Source organism: Diplotaxodon limnothrissa, linkage group LG19 (assembly GCF_057381915.1).
Source record: "Diplotaxodon limnothrissa isolate DT_005_m linkage group LG19, D_limnothrissa_male_GT1.1, whole genome shotgun sequence".
In the NCBI taxonomy this organism is placed as follows: Eukaryota; Metazoa; Chordata; class Actinopteri; order Cichliformes; family Cichlidae; genus Diplotaxodon; species Diplotaxodon limnothrissa.
Genome location: NC_140614.1, coordinates 29,035,943 through 29,056,101, shown reverse-complemented (window position 1 = coordinate 29,056,101; position 20,159 = coordinate 29,035,943). Strand labels below are relative to the sequence as shown.

Genomic DNA, 20,159 nt, shown 5'->3' with positions numbered 1-20,159 from the left:
CATCTAGAGTAGATTGGAATTTTTGTAAGTGGGGTCTTAAAGAGGCAGCAGCTGAAATGATACGTTTCAGTGAGATAATAAAAAGTGGTCCTGTATAGTAAAGGGAAAACCATGACCCACCCTTCTAGTTGACCCACAAATTAAAGTTATAAACTTGTAACTGGGCATAATATGGTCACTTTAATATATACAAGTAGGTTTACACAGAGCTTTGAGGCATTTTATAAACTCATAGTTTCATAAACTGTTTTACATCTAATACTTGGTGATGCTTGATCGTCTCTGTTGACACTTTGACTCTTCCTCTTCATCCCTTTCTCTAGGATGGCATGAAGACACGGACAAGAAGATGTCTCAAAGCAGCCTGGCTCAAGACCAGGCCAAACTTGGCAGCAAGAATGCCTTAAACCGCAGGGTAACAGCTATTCAAGTCAAGTTTGTAAAAAAAAAAAAGTATTACATGTAATATTTTGGTGGGATTTACAAACACACATCAGTGGTTGATTTCCTAACTTTAGGTTTGTAAGTTAAGAAGACGAGGAAGAGCCGTGGTAGTTCAAAACAGATTGTTAATAAAAAGAAAAATCAAATAAAAAAACTCCAAAGTGTCATTAGTCCAAATTCTACTTTAAGCAGGGAGTGTTCACTGCTTGCACCAGCCTGTAATACCCAAATCAAAAAGGCTGCAATAGCACATTGAAGAAGCTTTGGACATAATATGAAAGCAGGCAGGGTTTTTTTTTTGTTTCAATAATTTCCCCAAAACCCACGCTGTTTAGGAAAGTACTTAATATTCACGTTTGATTTCTACATATTAATCAAACAAAATGAAAAAGCTGCCAGTTCACTGCTCTTTGACCAGAAAACATTGGCTTCGTGTGAGATATTCTGGCTGAGAAACCTTCACTGCTATCTCTCTTCAGCCTCCTCCCTGAAGGAGGGAGGAGGAGGGGTTCAGTACAGGCGTGGTGTTGGCAGGCGGTGCAGAGGCCAGAGGACAGAAGGAGACACACAGAGACAAAAAGAGAGAGGTGCTCGGTGTGCGGCCAAGGTTCCTGGTGTAATTGATGTAATGGCTGTTTATCCTTCCTGCTGCGTTGCCACAGCCTAATGACAAGGCCTAGCAGCAGTGGGTCCCTGTGACAAAACACTGGCACCAGGTCTGCTGGCAGGAGGCTAAGTGACTCTGCTGCTGTCGCTGATGCCTTCCACCCTCCTATGAGACCTTCCCCCCAATCCCCCCTTTCCTTCCCACTTTCCTTTCTTGTTTGTTTGTTTGTTTGACATTTGGTTGTACCTTGGGTTTACCCAGCATCCTCCATTATTGATGTTGGCCCCTTTAATACAGGGCAGCATTCTCTTTTTATATGCCGCTAGCTAGCACTTGGCAGGAGGGCCCTATTTCTAGAAGTGGAGATTAAAATGAGGGGGCAGGAGGGCAAATTGACTATGAGCTCTCTCCACACTGAAATTCTGTGACTTCTTGAATTAAGTGTGATGCTGTAAATATCTCTGTAGTATTTTAACATTTATTGGATTGAAACTAATTGCTGCTTAGTATTTCTTAGCACTTCAAGGAATCATCAAAATAAACCATTGACGCTGTGAAGCTACAGCAAAAGTTAATAAATACCAAAAAGCTAGCCCCAAAGAGGTGTCTCTATGATAGACCTTTTTGGTTCAGACTGAGCGGTGGCCATATGTTTCATCTCTCTGAGAAAGAGGTCATGAGACTGGTGTTACAACTTCAAAGTCAACCAAAAGGCTTGTCTTGGCTCATGACCATTGCAGCTGTCTGAAATCATCACAGATGTTCTCCGGTAGATCTGTGTCAATAGCTTGCCTGTGTGTCATGACTTTTCAGTGTTGGACAGCGGCTCTTTGATTTCTTCTGTGCAGTCACAGAGATTTAGTGCTGTGTATGTCATGGCCATTAAGAGATTGGTTATATGGAAGGAAAGAAACCCATGTACATCTCTTTTACAGGGCTTATCGGTATAAACCTTAACTGGATTATGTTGAGAGTAAGGTAGTGTTTGCTGTTAAAAATTATTGTGGTGCTGCTGATACTTTAAAATAAAATCTCTCTCTCAAATATGGGGTATGTGGAATAATATAGAAATGATCCCATCTAGATGTAGTCGTAGTCTAATGAAGCAAAGGTTCTTAAAATGGTCTTAGATCACATGGTGACCATGAAACCTCTCCTCTGGTCTCATGATGCACATAGCGGGACAGTAAGGGTGCGTTCTCACAAACATCAGTCAGGGTCCACAATAACTGCTGCAGTTTCAGTTTAGAAGTCTAACATTAAACAGGAAAAATTTATGGCTCTCTATGGTTCCTTTGCTGTATTTCTTTTCCATGTGTGGCTAGAATACACTTCCTGTTTTCCTGGTCCCTTTATTATATACTGTGAACCAGTGGTGTCAAATATAAGGCACGTGGGCCAAAGTCGGTCCGGCAAAGACTCCAATCTGGCTCATTAAACAGCTTTAGAAAATGTGAATGTGGGCACAGATTTTAAACTTTTAACTGTATTTATGAAGACTTTTTATAAATATAGAAGAACCTTAGAAGAACCTTTCCTGTAATTTTATGCATTTATTATGTAGTTTCACCGGTTCTGTCCACTTAAGATCAAAGTGTGGCCCACGATATAAAATGAGTTGGACGTCCCTCGTGTAAAGTGTTTTTTGGCGATCCATTATGTAACTTATTGTGAAGTAAAATGCAGCATGTACCATCTCCAGCCTCATGCTAATGAGTGTTTGTCTGCTAAGGACACATACCGACGGCGTCAGATGCAGAGGACCCTCACCAGACAGATGTCCTTCGACCTGACCAAGCTGCTGGTGACCGAGGACTGGTTCTGTGACATCAGCCCACAGACCATGAGGAGGCTGCTCAACATTGTTTCTATTACAGGTGAGGAATTAACCATGATCTGCTTGGGAACTGTACATATTATTACAGTAATAAAGCCATTTTTTTTTTTACATCAACATCTGCGCTTCAAGAGTTCTGTTTTAATGAAGAGTACATTTTGCTTGTAAGCTTAAACAGTAATTTTAATTTAACCACAAAGGCTTGGCAGACTTAGGATTTAGAGGTTATAAATATATTATAATAAATTACACAAGGGGTACAGTAATAGAACAGAGTAGAAGATTAAAAACAGTTGGCACTACCACTGACAGTTTGTTTTTAAGCAAGTTGGCACAACAAGCCCCTATAGCTGATTAGTGCTTGTGAGCAAAACCATTATATGTTATACAAGTCAATGATGCAGCCAAAAGAAAATGTTTGTTATTAAGCAGATTGGAAGTGACTTCTGTGGCCCCTAATCCTCTGATTCGTTGTTGGCAGGTCGTCTGTTACGCGCCAATCACATCATCTTCAACTGGGATCGACTGGCGTCATGGATAAACCTGACAGAAGAGTGGCCTTACAGGACATCATGGATCATCCTGTACTTGGAAGAGGCTGATGGGATGTCTGATCAGGTTACTCTCAAGACCATCTATGAGAGGTATACACACACAGAAACATCATCTTTTGATTAGTTACTGATCTGATTTATTGACTTTCTTGCCTTTCTTTCCCGGGTTGTTTTATTGCCTTTTATTCATTCTCTTTCTAACTTGAGGGCAGCACTAGCAGACTGATCATCAACTAAATTATCTAAGTGAAAATTAGATGATGGATGTATTTGGATGAGTAAAATTCCACATCTTCAAGCCGGAATAAAAAGCCTGAGATGTCAGCTAAGAATTTGCTTTTATTGCTCTCTGTTTAAGTAACCCTAACCAGCAGGTGGCAGTAGAGGATTTTGTTTTCCATGCAGGCGAGATAATCTGTACACATGTAGTGCCAAAGGCTGTGCCACACTAATTGGCAACTGTCAGACAGATTTTGTAATTGACCATAATGTTCAAGGCGAATGATGACTGAGTTATTGCCCGGATTCGAGATTCACAAAGGGACACTAATTCTTTAAAGTCTACAAGAGGAGCAGTAAAGTCTTGTCCCTGTGTGTGTATACTGTGAGGTCATGAATGCTTTTAGGCGTGCTCACCGCAGACGAGAGGAGGAGACCGATAGAGGCTGAGTCGCTGGGTTTGGGCGCTGTTGTGCATCAATCGCTGGCCTTTAAAGGTTGCACTCTGTCACAATACACTAGCGCCCACGACTCCTGCGGCAGGGAAGTGTCACAGACGGTTATTGTCAGCTATTCAGCCAGCTAGATTCAGCCGACAACTCTCCATCCCCCATCTCCAAACACAAACCACTACCTCATTAGACTGGATTTTTGCTCTATGGTTTTTTAAAGGACAAAAGTTATTACCGTTTCTTTTTCCATATGGCACTACAGAATGCAGATTTTTAAATGTCTCGTTTCTCTCTGCATTTTATGGGAAAAAATATCACTACATTTCCTCCTGTGTATGTTTACTCTACTCGCATTCACTGGAGACCCTAAAAGAAACGTTCTTACTTTTGCTGTAATTATTGTGGAAAATAAGAGAGCCATAAAAACTGATGTTTCTACATCTAACAAAAGGCCTGGATTCAAGTCTCCTTACCGCAGCATGGGGTTGTACTTAGACTACTCATTAGACCTAATATAGCCATCATCTTGCTTTTGACCAACGGCCCTGTCTTTCTTTATCTTCCTCCTCGCTGAGTGTCTTTCCAAATGGCTGCTCTGTTCCGCAGTGGCCGTCGAAGAAGCTGGCTTAATGATGATGACAGGAAGCCTCGAACAGGCTAAACACAACGCCTTGCCTAGAGGCCTTATCTCCTACACCAATCTTCCGCTGATAAGACTCAGGCCTCTGTCTGTCTGTCTTTTTCTGTCTCTGCTCTTTTCTTCCTCTTTCATATGATCTGAGGCTCTTTAGGCCCTTTTTTTTGTTCTGGATGAGTTATTCTGTCTCATTCCCTTTAACGACGGATGGGCACTTGACTGACCTCTACGAACCTCGGGGTCTCGGGGATTGCCTGCCTGTTTGAGAAGTGGATAGCTTCTTTTATTTGCTTTCCTTTTCAGAGCGTTAAAAAATACACACATCCACCCACGTCTCGTTTCACAGCTTCACTTTGACCAGTTTGATAATTTCCTTTTTTTATACTTAGCATCCTTTTGCTCATGTGGTTCAGACTCATGTGGTTCAGATCTCATCTATTCTTTGTTGTGTTTTATTTTGCAAACATGTGTGCGAGTTGTCATGCACAGCCTTTTTTACACAGCAAAACTGCACATCCCCTGAGCGTTACTAAGTGAATATATTAGTGGTGAAGTGAACGTGGGGGGTGAGTCAGCCCCTTATAGGTCAACTGTCGCCCTGCATCTCAGTCACAAGGCAGCAGCTCTTCCTCTTCTCTGCCCTCTCTTTGTAAAAGTGTCTACAGCTAAGTATACCACAGCATCAAAAATAAACTTATTGTTAACCAGCTGTGGTTGCAATTAAATATTTTTTTCTGTTTCCATCTTCATAAGTACAAACGTGCTTTAAATGGGGCTAACCACCATTAGTTGGTCTCAGTTCAGATTGCATGCCCCATACATTAAAACTAAATTAACTCTCACACTGTAAATTATTATGGAATACACACAGGCCTTTCAGTGAAGGGGGTGAGCTGAACTCTTAAGAAATAATAAACAGAAATGCTTACCCACCTTCTCTCCTATCTCACACAAACAGACAGGATTTCGAAACAGCTAAATGTTTTTCACTAACTTGCTTTGCATTGACAAGCATCAATGAAGGGCTGTGAACTGTCATTTTAGGACGTGGCGTGCAGAGAAAAGCTCACTTCTGATTCCCGTTGCAGGAACAGGCTAGTACAGCCGTCTTAATCTGATGGAGAATGCGTAATCGGTTAATAACTTCAGCGATTTCTATTGTTAATGCTAAGACTGAGGGCCGCCCAGGCTCATGCATGGTAGCTGAGGGAAAGAGGTGTGTGAGGAACAAAGACGGCACTGTCTGAAGGAGATACTGGTCCAAAGCAGTCAAGCTTTTACTCGAAGCATAGGTAAAATGTTTGTGTCATTACTTTCACAGGGGAAATTGCAAAAAACACTTGGGCGAGTGAGGCAGCCTTGTGGTGTGTCCAGTACACTGACAGAACCTGAGAAGAAAACAAAAACTCAGATGCTTTAGACCAGCATCTGCAAGTCTTCAATTTGTAGTTGTCAAATTAACAAACCCAAATCTTTCTTTTGAGTTTTTTCTTTCCATTAGTAAATTGGATCTGGAGCCTGCAGCATTATGACTATCATTTTCGGTTACATCATTACTTCCTCTTCGTTATTGTCTCTTCTCAGGAGTTGTTTCTTAGCTGCCATTAGAAACCTGATGATTATAGCTACCCTGGCCCTCTCCTGCTTTGCGGTTATTGCTGTATATTTATTTCCTTGAGCTTTTTCAGCATCATTATATTACATTTTGCCATCTAATGGAAATTCATTTGTAGAGTGAATTTAAATGTCTGAACAAGTAGTTTTAGGATGTTGAATACACATCTGTTATTATTGTTGTGAACGGTTGGTACTAGTCTCCATGGGGGTTTGTATTTGTGAATAAAAAGCAAAAAAAAAAATTAAAATAAGTGATCAGAATATATTTTCTAAACTTAACTACAGCTGTGTCCTTGTTTCTGTTCTTTGTCATTAGTTGAAGATTAAAAGCAGTGGATAGGCATTAAGGACATGGTGTTCAGCAATTAATTATGCAGAATTAGTCAACAATCAGCAAAAAAATCAAATGTCTAAATGACGAAATAAAAAGCAAACCAGCAAAGTTAGCAAATAATTTGCTTTATAGTGTAGCAGTATGGCTGACAGAAGGTAGGTATTAGCAAAGAGAAAAACCCAAAGAACAACGAGAAAGGATAAGCAATGAAGACACGAGGAGTGTAAATAGTGAGTGGATGAGTCAGTTGGCAAAAATATGTGATAAGTTGCTATTTTTTAGTGGAAAAAATTAAATATTGCTTCCAGGCATTCAAGTAGCTAGAACCAGAACCAAAGGAGTTCCTGCTTTCTTTGGTTTCTGAAACACTGAATATCTTCGGGTTTGGATGTGATTTAAATATGCTAACTGCAGGATCTTCAGGGACTTTCAAATGACTTGTACTTGTTTTTTGATCATTTGTTTCACAGTGAAGTAATTTTGGATGTAGGGTTAACATACTTGGATCTAATCATCTGTGAGGGCGGGTTCAGTCGGGTCCTAAGAGAGTTTATTCCTGGACGCCCAGATCCAGTTTTCAGCTCTAGAAAAAGAAAAAAAAAAGTGTCACTGGTCCACTGAGCAGGTTCCTGCGCTGCTCTGACATCTGGTACCCTGTGTGTGCCAGGATGCCCCTGCTGCACTCAGGAGTGTGTTTCTGGCGTTGCACCTGAATCTTCTGTTCATTACACACCCACTCATATATATACACACAAACTATTGCATGCCATGGACTTATAGACACTCTCTCACACACACACTCAGGAGTTGTCATCCGTGCATGTTTCAACTGAAACTCATTTGCCACTACAAGTTTTTGCAATTTACACAGGTGCACACATGAAATCACACACAAATCTTATGCATGCAGTTGATAGAAAACTCACAAAAATTCACACACACTAGCTAGCTCTCACACCAGTGCAAGAACATATGTCACCCCCAACTCCTCTGAGAATCGGTGTAATTAATCAGACCCTGAGATGCAGGCTGTGTTCAACAAACATGCGTACTCACACACATTCACACAGTGCAGGAAGCAGAACACAGCAGAGAAATTGTTGTCAGGTGAATTTGTATTTAGAAACACAGTGACACTATGTTTTGTAGTATTGTGGGCAAAAAAAAAATTCCCACTTTCTGTGCCCTCTGTGCTTTTAATCACCAGGTCACGGCTTGTGAATAACGAACCGTTTCTCTCATCCTTTCATCTTCTTTTCACCTCCGATTTGTTGGCTTGACCCAGCATTCACCCTTTCAGTGATGTACAGCCAGCCACTCGATGGACACTTAAAAACTTTTTTTTTTCCACTAATCACAGTCTGAATGAATATGCAGCCCACCAATTCACTCTTAATTAGGGAGACTCTTATCCCAAGTACTGAAACATTAAGATGACACTCTCTTCATTCGGGATTACTTTAATTGGCACAATTATTGTAATTTGGTTGCAATTATGTGCAGGGATAAAAGCGCCATTCCAAAGCTCACGCTGGTGATTCCCTTTATGCGGAGTTCTTTTAATAAGCTCTTAAAAATCTGGACTCAAAAAATGACGAGACCCTGTTCTTTTGTTATAATGAACACTTCTGAACTTTTCCTGCCCTCAAATGAAGAAAAAAAAGTCTTTATTCTTCACCATACAGCCCATTCATATGGAGTTCTGTCGCATTTGCAACACATTCTATAATCTAGCTGCACGACAAATGCGCAAAATGGTTTTCTTCCCTCTCTCTGTCCTCTGAGAGAGCCCATTGTCCCTGTACCCAGGAGGTATTTCAGTGAAATACAGAGTAAAACTGGTAATTCGATCGTTCACTGCGCTGCCATTTGCCAAGAGGCCTCCAAACGTGTGTGAATTTGTAAAGGCTAATGTGAAGTCACCTGTGTCTCAATAGAGTTCTGGCTCCATCGCTGATAGGACACCGCCACTGAGTCTACACACTAGTGTGCTGACAGACCACCTGACTGAAGGGAAGATAAAGACAGACGGAGACAAAAACGAAACTAGGGTTGGTGTGAGATAAAGATGGAAAAACAGGAACAGTTGGGGGGTGGGGGGAGGTAAGAAAGAGAGAGCAAGAAGAAAGAGTTCTGTCTCTGCAGGTAAAATAAGGTAACGGAACCAAAGCTTGTGAATACTACAGAGGATCAGACCAGATACCAGCAGGATTACCGCATGAGGCGTTTGCCATTGGTGTGCTAGCGTCTCGGGTGTATTTGAAGCCTCAGGTGATGCTGCTGCTCCAAGTGAGATAGTCCAGGTGGTGGACACACACACAGAAATTCATGCACATGTCCCCTGGGTCCCACGTGGCTGTTTATATTAGTGAAACCGGTCCTCTGCTGATTCCACTTGAGTGCACGTATGCGTGTGGGTCGATTTGGCCTGCTCTGTCGTTCTTGCATCCCTCAGGTGTTTGCTGGCGTTGACTAAGGCATGAATCAGCCTCAGCCAGCTCCAACACCACCCAACCCCTACTGAGCTACTTAAAATGTAAAAGGAAAAAAAAGACAGCTCTGGCCAGTGTGTACAGGTGACACAGGAGGAGGTGTGTGTGTGTGTGTATGTATGTGGAAGAGGAGTTTTTGACTGCTCTTGTGTGTATTTGTGCAGGGAGGCTACCGGAAAGAACGTTGTGCAGCATTCTTTGCTAGAAAATCCTTAAAGCCTTTTTCATTTGTGCCTGCAAGCCGAGGTTGAAGGATTAGTCTAATTGGTCAGAAACAAGAGAGCTGCTCTGTTCTCTTTTTGTACAAAGCACAAATAATCATTTTTAAATGCAGTAAAAGCCCCACCGCTACACCTCTGGCTGACCTCTGCTCCGGTCTTAGAGCCCATCCATCAGACCACAAGGTTGGGTTAACATTTAAATGTGACACTTAGATGGAAGAAAAAGAGCAGAGGGCTGAGAAGCTGACAGCCGCCTGATACTTTGGTATTTCTGCAGTGTTGAGCATTATCACTGATCTCTCTCGTGCTTTCCCGTGTCTTTGTGCTGGAACTGCTAGAAGGTGGGGGCTGATTATAAATAGCAGCACAGGGTTACAAGAGGGTCGGCGCTGACCTTTAAGGGGACAGTGAGATTCACCACTCAGCCACTGCGGGAGCCACGGGCAATCTTGATACGCACACACACACATCCGGCTCTTAACTGACATTAACATCCTGGCCCTTCAAAGGTCAATGGAGGTTAGGGCTTGTTAGAATATGTGTGCAGAAACCACACGGAAATTGCAAAGAAGCCCAGAGAAACATATTGAGGATTTAGCCTCTGAAAGGTTTCACAGGTGCTTTTTTTCTACATTATCATTGACTTTCTGTGATCTTGTTGTCAGCCTCTGTAGTAGTTGCTCAAACAGTCTGCTTTTTTTTAAAGTCCTTAATAATCACGCGAGGCTTTACATCCTTGCCTCTAACTTGGATGCAAATTGAACTGGAGAAGCTTTTGTTTTACCACAGTAATTTCCTTTTCTTTCTCTCACATTCTCATTGATTTTTCTTTTTCTCATTCCAGTTTCTCTTCTTATTATTGACACATGTATCCCTTTCAGTGACGTTGAACAGGATTGCTCGTCCAGTCTGAGACTCCCAAGTTTGTTTGTCATATTAATTTTTCACTGTATGGATTCATTTTTATTCCAGCTGCATAATCTACAGCTGCCCATTTGTCTTCACTTTAGCAGTCCACCCCACTTAACCGAGCATCATATGGCCTATCAACTGGCCATTACAGCTATCAAACAACCACATGTGCTGATATGAGCTTCATGGTGCAATTACTGTCACAATGAACAAACTGTGTAATGACCCAAGGATGCTCCAAACTCTCTTCTTGTGCGTAAATCACTAAGTTGAGGTTTACTGTTTTAATATTTGTCAAGAATGAGGCCCTAGTTGCTCTGAGTGGAGGGTTCAGTTAAGGTTTTTGGGGTCTGGAACAAGGAGGCTCCATTTCGGCGCTACACATGAGTTTAATCAACATTTCACGGAACCACTGAGCCCTGAGCCCGTTTCACTGAGAGGCCGCTTGCTCCGAAACTGCTTGGTTTTTATCAGCATGGTGTGTTTCCCATTAGCCTGCTTGTCTCTGTGGTTTGCTTTGGGATGCACAGGTCCAGCTTAGTACAAGAGAGTTTCAATTACTGGACTTAACTTTGCCACAAATGTATATGGAAAGCAGACGCTGCCGCAAGTTGTCAGTTGGCACTGCCAAGACAAGGAAGCAAGGAAAAGGGAAGGTTAGAGACGAAGAGGAAAGCAGAGACAGGGGTGTCCACAGTACTTGAAGCATTTGCTTTAAATCAAGGAAATGCGTCTGGATTTTTAAGGAGACAAAGAACATGGCGTCATCTAAAGTGAAAACATATTTTTGCTCTCCCCTCTGCCTTTGGGTGGTGGAGGTCTTGGCAGCTTCCATTGTAACAATAACCTCCCTCAGCCTTGATGCTGTGAATCCACGCGCCAACTCGCCTGTCCACTGTTTTTCCAGAGAGGGCCTCGCTGTTTTCATCCACATGCTGGGTAGACACTACCAGCAGCTCTGACATGACTCTGACCAGGAGAGGAATGTGCCGGACCCGGGCCTGGTTAACTTCTTCACCCACACATTGTTGTACTGGTCGCACAGTGTCTGACATCGAAACTCTTGAGCTTCTCAAACACAATGCGCACAGGCGGTTGTCTGTTCTGAGGCATCTCTCTGTCTTTGGGCCCCTTTATGGAAATGTTTGGCAGAGAGACCACCTCTTTGTGGCGTGTGTGCGAATGTCACCCATAAGCACAGTGGGCAGCTATAAAGCAAAGTCAAGTGGCACATTCATACTTTCTGTGCCCAGCGAGAGTACTGAAGAGAGAGCGAGCGAGATGAATTCTGCTCCTTCCCATCAGCTGCAGTGTGTGGGAGTTGAGAGGAGAAGAAAGGCTATGCCCCAGTCAGCTTTGGGACCTATTAGCATTTGGATAAGCCCAGAAAGCTCCCAGTAGCCACACCACACAGCAAGAGGTTGGACCTGTGCGCCTGCATGACTGCAACTATAAGCCTGGTCCTGTCAATGGGCCTATTGTGCTACAAAAATGGCTGCTGAAAATTTTTTCTTCATCTGCTTGAAAGTAGTGTAGTGGCTTCTTGGACACTGCAAACAAAACATCCAACTTCTCATTAAGCAACTGGTTTCTGATAAGAATGACTAATTAGTCCATAGTGATTTGCAGCCAACATCTCAAACGATAGGAATTCTAGATATTGGCATTTTAAGTGGTCGTATCTCATTTTAAAAGTGTTTTTATCATTTAATGGGTACATGCATTTCAGCGTGTTACCCAGACTCCTGCAGTCAAGTTGTTAGCTCTCAGTCCATTAGTACTGAAATATCATTTATGGTAATATATTATTATATAAGGTGTAATAATCATAGCCTCAATATAGGGACTCGCACATGTCAGCAAATTCCTGGAGGGAGATTGCTGAAACTGTCAGAATGGATCTCAATGGATGTATAGAGAAAGGAAAAAGTCTTAGCTTTTCATTTGTTTCAGTCGTAGCTTGCACCAGATTTACAGTAGTGTGAAAAGTGTTTCCCATTTTTTTGTATGTTTGTTATACTTGCATTTTCTAAATGAAGGTGAACGAGCTAAACTGCCTTTTTAAGGTCATGCCACAGCATCTCAATCGGATTCAAGCGAAGGCTACGCCAAAGTCTCCATTTTCTGTAGAACCCAAGTGCACTTGAGCTTGAGGTCACAAACAGATGGCAGGGCATTCTCCTTCAGGATGTTTTGGTAGAAAGCAGAATTCATGATTTCATTTACCACAGCAAGTCTTCCAAACACTTTTTCACACCACTATAATTTGCTGGGTTGTGTCCCAGTGCATATAATACACCGGGACACAACCACAGGATGATTAACACATAATACAGCATGCAGACGCATGAATGCTGGCAATGCCGTCGGCTGCTTAAGTAGGTTACGTTGTAGGCTTTACCAGTCTAAATCAGCTGTTTGTCATGTTCTTTTTCAGAAACCCAATATGGCAATGGGTCACAGTAGCTATATCCATCTTTTATGTACAGTTTATGCTTATTTTGTGGGGGGGGGGTTCCTTTTCCACTATTTGTTGATTTGTTTTGTTTTTCACGTTTTGGTCCTCCTTGAAGCAGGATTTCCACTCAGTGTCTGTCTTTCCTTTCTTGTCTGAATAGGTAGTTGGGAACTTAGTCGTCTTCTTATTCTCTCACAGTTTGTCTGGGCATGATGGATGTACTTGACTTGCTCTTAGCAAATCCAGTTGTATTTAGAAGAGACATCTGTCTGTGCTCCTGTATGCTTGCACATTGTGCATTACCAAGAGCAAACACACAACTCAGTGAATTATGCACATTGTAGCCAGTTTCTTGGTTGCCATTGTTGTCCAGTATAAATTAAGGGTTTTTTATTTGTTTGTGAAACTTGTCTCAGTTTTAACAAAAGCAAATGTGTCTGAAAATATGACAAGATAAATGAGTTATTGAGTTATTTTCAGTTATAATTCTTAGTAACTTATCATCTAACATATGACTCCTCGGGCTATAATAAATCTATGAATATAAACAGTCTGTAGTAGACCAAAATTTCTGTCTGTGTGTACATCTAAGCATAATAAGTCTCAGTTATACTTTCATAATTGGAGCCCTTTCTAATTTTTTTTCCTGTTTACACATTACAGAGTTATTTTAGATGGTCCTATAAAAAGATATAAGATTCCTTAGAAAGTCTGTGGAGGATGTTCTTTGTATAGCAAAAGGAAGTGCTCTGTGTGCGTGCATGTTTGTGTGTGTGTGACTCACTGGCTCCTGTTGGTCTGTGTCTTCAGACCCACAAATAAACAGCACTAAGCCAGCTGGAAATGGGGAAAAGCACAAGATTCTCTCAGTCTGTGTATGGGTTAATACAGTTCATGAGAAAAGGAACCAAACACCCCCACACACATACAGTACACACACACACACACACACACACAGACACTCGCGCATGCGCTTAAACACATACTCCACCCTTCATCTGTGCCTTTGAATTTTCCCATCCTGACTGCCCAGGTGTCTGCAGTGGATATTACATAATTGTTCTCGTCAGTGTTATTTGAATCAGCACTCAGGCTGACACCATCAGTGGTGGTGCTTACGTGCATGTACACTCAGGTAACAGCTGTGCCTTCAGAATCACACTTATCCGCTAGGTCACAGCAGAGGGTTCGTCTGTGTGCCAACAATGAGCTTCCTCAACTTTTTGGGTCTTATTAAAGGTTCTAATGGAAGAAACACTGAGAGGGCTTTGTCCACTGGAGCCAGCTGTGCTGCTCTGTCCTCTCTACTCACAGCCTTTTCTGTCTCCTCACTAGGGATGGGTATCGTTTAGGTTTTATCCGATACCAGTACCAAACTGGTACTTTTGAAATGGTGCTGGTGCTTAAACGGTGCTTGAACCGGTGCTTAAAGAATGAAGAACACGAACTTTGTCCAAAAACCTCTCGTGTTTAGCTGTTTTTTTGTAAAAAGACAACAATGTTAGCCTTTTCTGCAGCTATAGGGGATTTATGGCATCACTCTTGGCTGGAAGCAGTGCTTAAACAATGGGGGGGAAAAACACAAACTTTGTCCAAAAACCTCTCATGTTTAACTGTTTTCCACTTTTTCTTTGGTCATTTTAGCCTTTTTGGCCAGGGTGAAGTTAGTATCTGCCATCAAACAAGAAGACAGCCGCATGTAGCTATGATGATGTTTGCTAGTTCACCTTACATGCATTAATGTAATAACGTGGTTAGCCTACTCAACGTAAATTACACACGAACAACATTAAGCTACTCACGCAGAGAAGAACGGCTGCTGCTGCCATCATCATCCTCATCATTTCTGCTACACTGGCAGGGCTAGGGGCCAGGACTCTCCTCTTTGGGTTTTTGGGGGATGTTGCAAACTCCGGGTCCGATAACAGGCACCACACCCGCAGTAGATGTGCACGGTGCACAGTGCAAGCTATCAAATACGGTGCATTTCTCTGCTTTTAAAAACACGCTATGCGTCGCCAGGTGTTTCATCGGATTTGAAGTGTTACCTCCTTTGACAGTATCACAGTATCAGCTTAAAGCACTTGTTGCAGGCTGCTGAGTTTGCATCTTTTGCTGTGAAGTACAGCCAGACTTTTGACCGCTTCGCCTTGGGCATTTTTAATCTGTAGCTCTGCTCTAAAAGAACGTACGTACCTGGGCCCGCCTACTACGCTTGCAAAGGTAAAATGATTGGCTGGAATCCAAAGTGTATGACATTTCAGGAAAAAAAAGCGCCGAAATAAAGCACCGAAATGTGCGCTGCTTTTCGGTCTGGTTACTACCGTTTATGTCCGGTACCGGTACCCATCCCTACTCCTCACTGTCTTTTCTAAGTAGCAGTTGGGTGGGTACAAAGGGTTGCTGTGAGCCACCTGGGCTGTTCTAAGAGAAGATCCTGAGTGGGAAGATAAATATGAAAACATTCACTTGATTCAACTGAAATAATGTATATGCTATCAACATGCGGGATTTGCATGTCATATATTTATTTTTCATTTATTATGACTACCAAACACGCCAGAATGTCTCTCTAAGACACCCAAATGTCAGTATTTCTTGTCAGACTTGAGCATGAACCTGCAACAAGGTCACAGGTTTTAGCGCTGCAGACCTGTCTATCACCAGCCATCTGTCCTGTGGAAATGTCCTTGAACAGAGGACTGGAGCCCTACCTGTTCACTCACTGTAAGCAGTCTGGAGTGTCAACTAACAGCCAGAAATGGAAATTATGTAACTTGTAACTGAGTGTTCTGCACCTTTAAAGGACTTGTTTGTGACCACCCATCACTGAGGTATGAGAACTTCACTGGAATGGGCTGATGGAGGACATTTCAGGCCACCGTGTTAACCAGATTAAGTTAGTTTATATTTTGGATTATTAGCTAACAGTCTGCTGTGTTGAGCTCTGGCCAGATGCTGACCTCATCCTGACTTAGCTAGCATGCAGCAGCAGCAGCAGCCGTACTAATCATCCAATCAAGTCACAGAAAGACGAGTCTGTGTTCACTGTTGAAAACAGCTCAGTCTTTGAGAAAAACCCCAACTTTTCCAGCTTGTATTCCCTGCACAGCTCACCACTAGACAGACTGGATGATGTATTAGAGGAGGGTGAGTTGAGGTTGATCTGTAAGGAGGGAAGGTTAAGGGAGATGTAGGGAGAGAAAAGCATCTACTGAGAAAATGATGAAGGGTTTGGATGACAAATGGAAGCCGAGATGAGAAAAATGTCTACTCCCCACTGAAGTCTCCTCATTCATCTGATAAGAGCTGCATACTCTCATGATGAATGGCCGGTGTCATAAGTCACTCCAAGTTTCATATTTTCCTGTCTGAATGATAGGATCGGTCGAGATGTACTGATTGCTGTGGCTTGTTGTTGTTTGTATCCTGTGTATCCTTGGCCTCATTTTACCCTTTCTGTGATTTTGTGATAGCACTTTTAACATTATTCAGCTTAAATAAAAGTCCTCACTTCATAACCTTTCAGCATTTGTAATCCATATGCAGCATTTCCGGGGTCTAAAATTAGGTTTATACAATTTTAATTTTAGTGTTTTAAAATGGAATATTCCATAAGCTGAACACAGCGTCGATAAATTGTTCTCATCTAAAGTTCTTCATGTAGTACAGCTTTTTCCCCCCTGCTGTATAGACCAGGAAAACTATAATCATGCAGAAACAGAACAACCTCCAAACGTGGTGTTTACTTAGGGCCTGTGATAACAAACATCACGTTAACCGTAGCAGCACATCATGACGCGCTTCCGTCTGCTGCTTGCTAAATTACCCTGATTGTCATCTTCTCAGGTTTCCTCCTCTGCTCAGAAAAGATAACATCCCTCACTCTATCTGTACTCGAACATCCCCGCTTTCACTATCTCGCCTTTTTCTAAATCCAGTTATCTCTCTACTCTCATGATGATGATGACCGTTGTCATATCTTTTCAATCTTAACAGAACTGCTTGTTGTTTCCTCTTTCCTTTTTTTGTCAGAATTTAATGATTTCTATTTTTTGCTATGAATCCACAAGTCAGAATTTAGCATGCAGTTACATATTTATGCCATATTTGTCAGTAAGACAGAATAGTTTGTCGTCATCCTTGTGCTCTCTTTGGTTCTTAACTCATAAAGAGGAGTAAAAGGTGTCAAATTGTAATATTGTTTCCAATTGGTGCTTTTTAAATTTCTGTTATTTGTATTGTTAAAGTATTTGATCAAAGGGTAATTTACCTTTCTGATTTCTAATTTAGTGTTCACGTGCAATACAAGATGTAGTAAAATGGTGTTAACTAATGTCATACATACATTCTGATAAGTCATGCCAGCAGTGGTTGCAAACATCACATTTCTAAACACCCTCAAATAGTCAGTGGTGCCATGTGTTTTTTGTTGTCCTTGGCATTTTTCGTCTTAATAAGTATCAATTAAGGTAAATATTCACTACAATAACTCCTTCAAAAATTCTTCATTCCTCTAAAGAATCTCCAAGAACATCCCGACCACAAAGGACGTGGAGCCTCTGCTGGAGATCGACGGAGACATCCGCAGCTTTGAAGTGTTCCTCTCCTCCAGGACGCCTGTTCTTACTGCCAGAGATGTGGAGATGTTTCTGCCCTGCACTGTTAACTTGGACCCCAAATTGCGGGAGATCATAGCAGGTCTGTACACACATGGTATATTTTACAGATGGCAGAAAAACAAACAAACCCTGCCATAAATAGCATAGTGTTAGTAGATATTTGAGTTGCAATATCCTGTCAGAACAACTTCAGTGCTCTTTGGCAGTCTCCTGTGCTCTCCTGCAGGGATTAGCATTCTTTCAAAAGATATTCCCTCATTTGGTATTTTGATGATAGTGCTGGGGAGTGCAGTCTACCACATCCAAATCTGTTTTATTTTGTTGCAATCTGGGGAAAGGAAAGGGAGCATGAAGGGGATGAACTCTGTTGTTGCCTCTGAAGCTTTCAGCCACATCTCATGGACATCTTCAGCAAACGGACAAGCTCAGTTGGCACGTGGATGATTTAGCTGTTATGATGGGACAAAAACCCCCAAACTGAATAGTGAACAATAGCATGGAGACACTGAAAACTGTCCTCTATGCAATGTGTCCGGTGCAGTGCCAGCTCATTTGGTAGTGGCATTACTCATAGCATTGTAGCAGGGTTTGCTCTAAAATCGCCCACTGCAGGGGCTCTCAGTAACCCACAGCGTGGGTCTCGTTTCCAAACAATCAAATGTCGACCAGCGCTGTACGATCAGGACAATGCCTTCGCTCCCCGTTTCCAATCTGGCCATAGTGCAGCACCAAATTTCACACTTTGTAGTTACACTGACGTAATAGTGCATCACTGTTAAACTGTAAGCCAGAGCGGAGTTGTACTTTCGCTACCGTGCGTCAGCGTCCATTCGGCCCGTACAGGAGTGTGGATGACGCCTGGTGTGAAGCTGCTGCATCATAGCGTTATGAGACCACAGAAAACACACACTCGCACACACAGAAAGTCTGTTCCACTGAAACAACTTTGAGTCACGGAGGGCGCAGCTGACAAAGTACTACAACCAAACGCCCCGATCTGTAAGTACAGTACTCTGTTCCTAAAAAGGTGCGTGTAGTGTATGCATCCATGAAACATGTGTTTGTACGTGCTCAAAACTGTGGGCGTTTGTGCCTCCACTCTTATCCACGGCGAAACGGAAGGTGACCAACGCTCCTACCCAGTCATCGAACTCCCTGCGCTCCCCTCCCTGACCAGTTGGTACTTGGTGCCCAGTGTCCTGTGGCCAACCAGTGGGCAGTGCTGTCAGTGATACCCGCCCATGAGCCTGACTCACATCATAAGGCCCCCATTGTGTTCACAGGCTGGATTGGGTCTCACTCAGCGTGTCATTCAGCAGCCACTTGTATAACCAGGAGACATTCTGGTGCCTGCTTCTGTTTCTGGTTCTTCCTTTCTTGCCAGCCGCACAGAGCTACTCTGTTCTGTCTTCGGGCTTATTTAACTTTAATTTGGGAGCTTTAACCGAAGCTCCCTACTTACCTCCTCCACGACTTCTCTCAAAGTCAGAATGGTTCGTGTGAAAGCGGTTGTAGCAAAGCACTTACGGGATGATGTCTATGAGTTCACATGGTCCTCTTTGTTTGTTTACATGGGCGAATTTATTTGACGGGGACAGCAAAGAGCTGCATGTGCCAGAAAACGTCACGTGGCTGGCATATAATCTGGAAAACAGAGAATATCAACACGCCTGCTGTTTGTGAGCAAACAGAGTAATAGGAATCAATGTGAGAGTGGAATTCACAGTTGAAGGTCTCTGTAATTGTAACATCTGCGCTAATTTTCTTTCCAGTCTGTAGTTGTTTGACTCTCTTCTTACTGGGATAAGGAGAACATGTTCACGAACAATGTTCTTGTTGTATTCCCTGCAGTGCTTTGAGAATCAAAGAATTTTGCCGGCATGTACGTCAGCTGTTTGATATGTAGTTTTTTTCCTCTGAATTCACAACTGTCCAAACTCTCCAGAGATTATGAAATAAAGCTAAATTATTGATGTGTGGGTGGATCTGAAGGGTCTTTATAGTCATCGCCTAGACATGATAATCAGCATCACAGATAAACCCTTCCTCTCTCTCTCACTCTTTCCATTGTACTTCTTCCCTGCCTCTGCCGTCTCTTAGATGTGCGTGCGGCCAGGGAGCAGATGCACATCGGAGGAGTGACCTATCCCACACTGCCCCTCCAAGAGGCAGCGGCCCGTCCCCAGTCAGTTTACACCCAACACTCTGCCGCCTGCTCCCCAGCAGGCTCCTTCACCGGATCCCTGCCTCCTCAGCCACACAGTGCCTACTTCAGTGGAATGACTGGCCCTCAGCACCCTTTCTACAACCGGGTGAGGAAACATGACTTACATCCTGTACCTACTACTCACTCTAAAAGGTGTCTATATGGCCAAATGACAATGCTAACAACCCAAAAATGGCACACAATAGGTGCTTTCAGGCCAAACAGGTCTAAGGACTACCCACTGGGGTGGTCCCATGTGAGAACATACCAATGAGGAATTAGGAAAAATGTAGGCGGAAAGGAAATACAGCAAGGACATAGTTGAAAGCAGTGTGATGTTCTTTTAGGTAGTGTTACAAATAGCTGTTTCCTTTAGACAGAAGCTTCTTTCAGCAGCTTGCTGCTGATGTTAGCCTCCAAATCTGATCCTTGACCATTGATAGTCTCCATTAAATCATATTGATTCAGATCTACTTTGGTTGTTGTGATTGTCATTTTCACTGAGTGCAGACTCACACAGCCAATATCAGAGTCCTTCAATCTCTAC

General features: G+C 42.6%; 1 protein-coding gene across 3 annotated transcripts in view; it reads left to right on the top strand.

Moving 5' to 3' along the window:
• The window catches only part of kidins220a (kinase D-interacting substrate 220a), a 46,174-nt gene that overhangs the window by 17,280 nt on the left and 8,735 nt on the right, over positions 1 to 20,159 (top strand). For all 3 annotated transcript variants that reach the window (XM_085343746.1, XM_085343745.1, XM_085343744.1), the window contains exons 21-25: positions 324 to 415; positions 2,784 to 2,928; positions 3,370 to 3,532; positions 17,307 to 17,485; positions 19,507 to 19,718. In XM_085343746.1, coding sequence (XP_085199872.1) covers positions 324 to 415; positions 2,784 to 2,928; positions 3,370 to 3,532; positions 17,307 to 17,485; positions 19,507 to 19,718 — 791 coding nt within the window. The remainder of the gene's footprint in view (positions 1 to 323; positions 416 to 2,783; positions 2,929 to 3,369; positions 3,533 to 17,306; positions 17,486 to 19,506; positions 19,719 to 20,159) is intronic.